At 63.7% G+C, this 6,432-nt stretch overlaps 1 protein-coding gene across 1 annotated transcript in view; it reads left to right on the top strand.

Moving 5' to 3' along the window:
* The window catches only part of FOXI2 (forkhead box I2), a 1,569-nt gene extending 242 nt beyond the window's left edge, over nucleotides 1-1,327 (top strand). The window contains 3 exon segments of the mRNA XM_004695865.1: nucleotides 3-133; nucleotides 135-295; nucleotides 891-1,327. Coding sequence (XP_004695922.1) covers nucleotides 3-133; nucleotides 135-295; nucleotides 891-1,327 — 729 coding nt within the window.
* Nucleotides 1,328-6,432: the final 5,105 nt, after the last annotated feature.

Below are 6,432 nucleotides of genomic sequence, written 5' to 3'. Positions count from 1 at the left end.
TCCTCGGCTCCCCTGGCGGCCGGGCGGCTGCCGAGCTCGCAGGGCTGAGCCTCTCGAGCCCGAGCCCGCAGGAGCTGCTGAGGCTGGTGAGGCCGCCCTACTCCTACTGGGCGCTCATCGCCATGGCGATCCAGAGCGCCGCGCCGGCGGCTGACGCTCAGCCAGATCTACCAGTACGTGGCTGGCAACTTCCCCTTCTACAGGCGCCGCAGGGTGGGCTGGCAGAACTCCATCCGCCACAACCTGTCGCTCAACAACTGCTTCAAGAAGGTGCCCCGCGAGGAGGGCGACCCAGGTAACAGGCGCGTGGCCGCCTTCCAGGACCCCAGGACTGGGGCAGAGGCCTGGAAGGAGCGAGGAGCCTGGCAGGGGAGCCTGCCTTCAGGTCCGCCCGGCTCTGAATCCCTGTGTGCCCTCTCCCTCCCTGGAGGGAGCCCCCAGCAGGGCACCCGTGGCGGGGTATTCCTCTGAGGCTCAGTGTCCTCTGTGTGAAAGCTGGAGGCAGGAGCAGGGAGCCAAGGGGAGCCAGAGGAGATGCCCTCTGGGCAGCGCTGGGTCTGCGCTGGGCTGGGCTGTGGAGTGAGGCCGCAGGTCTGGAAGGCTCTGCAGCGCCCTCACGCTACTGCTCTCTGGTCTTGAGCCTGCTCGGTTCTCCCTGGGTTCCCTGTTCCATCCCAGGGGTCTCCAAGCTGTCATCCCGCCCTTCCCAGCATTTCTGGGGTGACCACATTCTTCCAGATGTGCTGGTCTGTCCCTCCCCCGACAATTTCACCCACTGTTTGGGGGTGGGGGCGAAGGCTCAGGATGTCCTGGAGGTGGGGCATCTTTCCTGGGTGCACACCTGCACCCTCAGATCCCAGGTTTCTGAGCTGGACCCTTTTCTTCCTCAGGGAAAGGCAATTACTGGACCCTGGACCCAAACTGCCAGAAGATGTTCGACAACGGGAACTTCAGAAGGAAAAGGAAGCGGAGAGCAGAGGCGGGCGCAACACCCTCCAGACTGCAAAGCCCTGCAGGATCCCCGGGGCCCCAGGCCCTGGGTGCCCCCCGCCAGGCCCCCCAGACCTCACTGTCCCTGCCTGCGCCCGCGGCTGCCGCCTGCTTCTCCAGCTTCTCCTCAGCCATGGGCGCGCTGACCGGCGGCCTCAGTACCTTCCCCGGGGGCCTGGCCAGCGACCCTTCTTTCCGGAGGCCCACGGCCGCGGTCGCAGTCCACAGTACCCCGGTCCCCGGCCCTGCGCCTGGCTTTGCCACCGGCCACCAATCAGCAGCCACCGGTTTCCGCCTCGGTCACTTCGTCTACAGCCGGGAAGGGAGCGGAGTTTGAAGGGACCCGAGCGCCCTGCCCAGCAGACTCAGACCCAGCGGCCGGGCGGGGGCTGGCTGAGGGCGCCCATGGGTTCCCCTCCTGTGCCCCACCCAGGCGCCTTTCAGTGGGGTGAATGGGCGCTGCCGGCCCCACCCCTTCCGTTTCTGGAACCCCTGGTCTCCCTGAGATTAGAAGATAGTGGGTGCTCCCTGGGGAGCTCAGCCACCCGTGGGGCCTTCAGGAGCAAGAAAGCTTGGCCCCTCGCCTCCGACTCCTTCCTTCACCCTGGCTCAGGGCCTCCTGGTGCTCCGGAAGTTCCCCGGGGCTCAGGGGACGCCAGCCCTGGAGTTCGCAGCCAGGTGGGGTCAGGAAGGCGCTTCTTTGGGCCTGGATGAGGGGAAGCGGGGCAGAGGTGGGCTTGGGAGGACGCAGGGGCAGGAAAGAAGCAGCCGAGAGCGGTGGCTTTGGGCCCTGGTCCGTGTTCCGCTGAGCCTCTCTGGTGGCTGCTGGCCACTGTCTGCTCGTGAGCCCTGCACCCCCACAGCCCCCACAGCGGTCCCCAGAGGGAAGCAGCCTGCCCGTGTGCAACAGCCCGGCTGCTCTTGGGGAAATGGTCTAATGTGACACACGAATGCCGCCAGCAAGAGAAAACCCTGAGTTTCCAAATAAAAGAACTGCTTCTCTTGAGCCTGTCTGAATAGACTTCAGTGCCCAAAGCAGACAAGCCCTGAGGCAGGGTCTTGCAGGCTTGTGCATGCTTTTCCTAGCTTTTGCTTTGTTTGACCAAAATGCCAATTTCGTGTGTTTAGACCCCACCCTGGGAACTTCGTCCGGGACGGGCAGTTGGATGTAGCCCTAGCGGCGGGGTACCTGGGGTCAGAGTGGACTCCTCGCTGGGGCCTGGGGCTGGCCTGGTGCAGCAGCCTCAGAACCCCTGGCATTACCCCAAATAAATATTTTCCTGGGAGAAAGAAACTGCGGGCATCAAACTAAGTAAGCAGCGAAGCGGCTCGTAGCTGGGTCATAGTCAAATGCTTGCGCTGCCAGGTTGGGTGGGCACGGGCCGCAGATGCCACCACAGGCTGCAGGCGAGCCAGGGCCAGCCCCGGGCCAGCGGGGAGGCCAACATGCCTCCCTCTGAGCTGGGAGCTCCCCCCTTTGCTGTCTGAGATAGTGCAGCCCATAGAAATTCCAAATTATGTTTTAAGTAATTGTGAATTTCTGCAAAACCTCACAATTGGCCCGGACGGGCCTCTGAGCAGGTCAGCTTTGACAGATTCCAAATCCAGAGGCAGCGCATCCAAACCTCAGCAAAATCGCCCGAGCACGGTGTGGAGGGAAGTCTTTCCATGGCCAAGGAGCAGCGGCAATGTTGGGGCGACTCCGGACCCCAGTGTGCAGTGACGAAAACTAGCCTCCTCCCTGGAAGCGTCTTGCTCCTTGAATGGAAAGAAATCCCCGTGCAAAAGCCTTGGTGGTGGAAACTCAGAACTTTGTTCAAAGTGTTATTCACTGTGGTGATGGCACGCGGGTGTTTGGTGGTGGGAAGCCCACGGGGATTGTAGCTGAGACGGAAAAGGCACAAACTGATGCAAAAATAAACTATGATATTATTTTTTTTAAAGTGGTTTTTAGTGCATAGTGACGTTTCAAACGGGGCATGGGCTTTTAAGAGAAGAGTTAACGCCGAACGTTGGTTAAACACTGTGTCTGCTGAACGTGAGGTCTGCGAGTTGGCCTGCTGCCTTGAGCTATAGAAGTCCAGCTGTAACCCCCCCCCCATCTCTGTGTCTGCCGCCCTCGTTATTCATCCAGACACGGCGCCGTGATGGTGGGGGCGCTCAGGGGATGGTGGGGGCGCTCGGGAGAGAGGAAGCTCAAGCCATTGCCATTTGCTGACAGCACAGTTGAGTCAGAGGTGAAGCAACTGAGCACAGTTGAGTCAGAGGTGAAGCAACTTTGTGTCAAAGACGCGCTCGAAAGCACTCCCGGGAGTCAGGCTACCTGGCGCAGGTGACCCTTCCTGGCAGATGTACCTGTGCAGGTGCGCACCTCCCACACACACTGCCCTGGACTCCCCTGCCTCCAGGATCACCCTGGGGCCCCGAGGAGGCCCTGATCTTCGGAGGCTTCGTCTGACATCTACAATCCGAGTCAGGGCCTGCCTGGGTTCAGTCTCACCAGGGCGCAGCAGACCCCTCCAGTCCCCCGCTGCGCCCCTCAGCAGTGGATTTCAGCCATCTGCCTGCTGTGCCCCCACTCTGCCTCTGGGGAGTCCTCTCAGCCCCACACCTCTGGCCTGCACCCAGTGCTGTGTGTGTAAGTAAACAGCATACAGTCCCGGTCAGGCACCTTCTGCAGCTCTGCTCCTGCAGCCCCTGGCCCGGGCTGGATGACCGGCCCCTCTGTCTCCACACACCATGGAGGCGCCGCAGGGTCGCACCCCCCACACACACCCGGGCCCGAGTCGCCCCCCTCGGTTCCCCAGCTCCTGTGAAGAAGAGTCTGTGGCTTTAGTTTACCGGCACAAGCCCGGGGCCAGGCTGTGGTTAGATGCCCAGTGGTAGCGCGCGAATGAAGGAACGGACAGGGGTGTGCCTGCACCCTAAACTCCATTGCTCCTCCCGCCACAGCCCTGCACTGCCCATGACCAGCCTGATCCTCCCTGCACGGGCCAGGAGCTGCACATGCACAAATGCATGAGACGCAGGGCTGGGCGGCCCGAGGGGCTCAGAGCGCCCTTGTGGGGGCGGAGCGGAGGGCGGGGGGGGGCGAGGGTTCAGATGCAGAGAGGCGGGCGCCCCGTGAGCCGCAGAAACCGTCGCTCTGACCCGGAACAACCCGTAACCCGGGACGTGACTCGCAGCCACGCCTCGCTGAGCTCATCTGGTGGCCTCTGTCGAGCTCAGTTCCCGTTGCCAGTCACGCCTGGAACTTTCCAGGGCGGCCCTTCCAGCTCGGCCCTTCCAGCATGCAAATCTGGCCTAGCCAGGCTGAGCCCCCAGGGGCAGGGCGAGCGCTGGGCTTGGCTCTTTCCACAGGGTCTGCGCTGACTGAGCCTAAGTGGCCAAGAAGGGGCTGGCAGTAGGTGTTCCTAGGGGCTCCGGTGTCGGGCTCCAGCCTCTGGCCACCCGCCCCCACCCCCCCACGCAGGCTCCTGCTGGGCCCTGCCCTGCCCCAGGGTGCATTAACCCCTGCACCTGCTGCATCTGCCCTCTGTGAGCTCCCTCTAGCAGGAGCAGCCGGGGCGGGAGGCTGGAGAAGACGGCTTCCGGAGCAGTCATCAATACTTTAACGACAGGTTTCTGTTCCCAGCCAGTTAAGTAGGGAGCGTAATTCCTGGGGCCTCTCTGTGCCCCTGGGGAAGAATCTGCCTGCCTGAGTCGCCCCTTTGACTTGTGGCTCTAAGTTTCTGTTAAGGAGAATAAATCACACCATGTATTTTAATTGGGGGGAACGAAGAACAGTGTGCGTGTTACTTAAATAATGGGATATAAAGCAATTATCAACAGAGGGCAAACTTTTAAGGAAACATTTCTTGGGCCTCCCTGGTGGCCCAGCGGGTCAAAGCGCAGCACTGCGAGGCTGGCTGCAGCCCCTGCAGTGGAGTCTGAGCCCCGGCGGGGAGGGACCCCAGGGCAGCAGACCCCTCCCGTCTCCCCACTGCCCCCTCAGCAGCGGGTCTCAGTGGGCCGGCCTGTTGCGCTTCCCACTCTGCCTCTGGGGAATCCTCTCACCCCCACCTCAGGCCTGCACCCCAGCGCTGTATGCATAATACATAAGTCTTAAAAAAAAAAAAAAGCAGCAGCATTTCCGACGCGGCTCTCCTGCCCCCGCAGCGTGAGGCTGGGCTGGGCTTTGCCTCCCCGTGCTGTCTGGCCGGAGCTGACGCACTGGCGGGAACGTGAGACGCCTGGGAGATGGCCGGCGCTGCACCGCAGAAGCTTCCCTGGCCACGAGAGGCTTTGGTTCCTGGCAGAAATGTTGTGTGAGGACACGTGTGTGTGAGGACAGGGTCCCTGTGCTGCTGGCTGCATTGGGGGTGCAAAGTTAAGTGAGATTATGTCAGGAAAATGTCATTTTCCAGTGACTCCCAAGACGGAGCTCGCGGCCTTCCCGCCTTCGGGGACCCCACTCCCCGCTGGGGTTCCCATGGCCCCTCCAGGCGGCACCTCCCTTGCCTTGACGGCAGGGCAGGGCGGGGGAAGGCCGCTGGTCCTGCCGCGATGCCCAGGCCGTGTTTCCTGGCTCCAAGATCCTTTTCCTTCTCTCTGGCCTGTTGCTGTAGCCCCTCTGGTGTTCCTCCCGTCACCAGCACTGCCCCGACCATCCCCTGCACCTTCCAGTGCCACCTGCAGCTGCCCAGCCCCGGGCCGAAGGCAAAGTCAGCCCAGGGAGCTGGTGGGGCAGGCGGGCAGACTGCGGGCGCCGGCTCGGACACTGGCCCGGAGCCGGCGAGGGGCGGTCAGCGCGGCTGCAGTCAGCAAGCCAGACGCAGGGGACAAGGGCCAGGCGGAAGGGACAGGAGAGCGAGACCAGGGAGGGGACGGGGTCGCACCCCAGGAAGCAGGAGACGGAGAATGGGGCTGGGGGCCGCCTGGAAGGAGATGAGCCCCCCCACACCTCCTGTGTCGGGGCAGAGGCCCAGGAGGGCTCCTGGCTCAGGTGCGAACCCTGGTGCAGGGCAGAGTGGCAGCAGCGCGGGCCCTGACCAGGCCGGCCCCTCTCGGGAGGACCGCGGCCTCGGAGTGGGCGGCAGAGCCTCCCCTAGGGAGAGCCTGTGCCGGCCAGGGCTGGCCAGGGCCGTCCCCAGAGGCAGCCCGCGCCGCAGGCCAGCTGGGCGGATAGCCAGGGGCTCCGAGGAAGAGCTGGGCAGACCCCGGGGACTGAAGCGGCCACTGCCGGCGCCGAGCCGGGGCCTGGACGCCCCTGAAGAGGCCAGGCGAGCCCAGGCCGTGTGAGGAGATGGAGCGAGCCCCGACTTCGAGTGTCGCCGCCATGCAGGAGACCCGCGAACAAGAGCCGGTAACACCCCCAGCGCGCCTAGGAGCCAGGCGGGCGCCTCACAGCCGCGGGCGCCTCACAGCCGCGGGCGCCTCACAGCCGCGGGCGCCTCACAGCCG

Source organism: Condylura cristata, unplaced genomic scaffold (assembly GCF_000260355.1).
Source record: "Condylura cristata isolate star-nosed mole 26May11 unplaced genomic scaffold, ConCri1.0 scaffold00011, whole genome shotgun sequence".
NCBI classification, from domain to species: Eukaryota; Metazoa; Chordata; class Mammalia; order Eulipotyphla; family Talpidae; genus Condylura; species Condylura cristata.
This window is presented reverse-complemented; position numbering and strand designations above follow the sequence as displayed.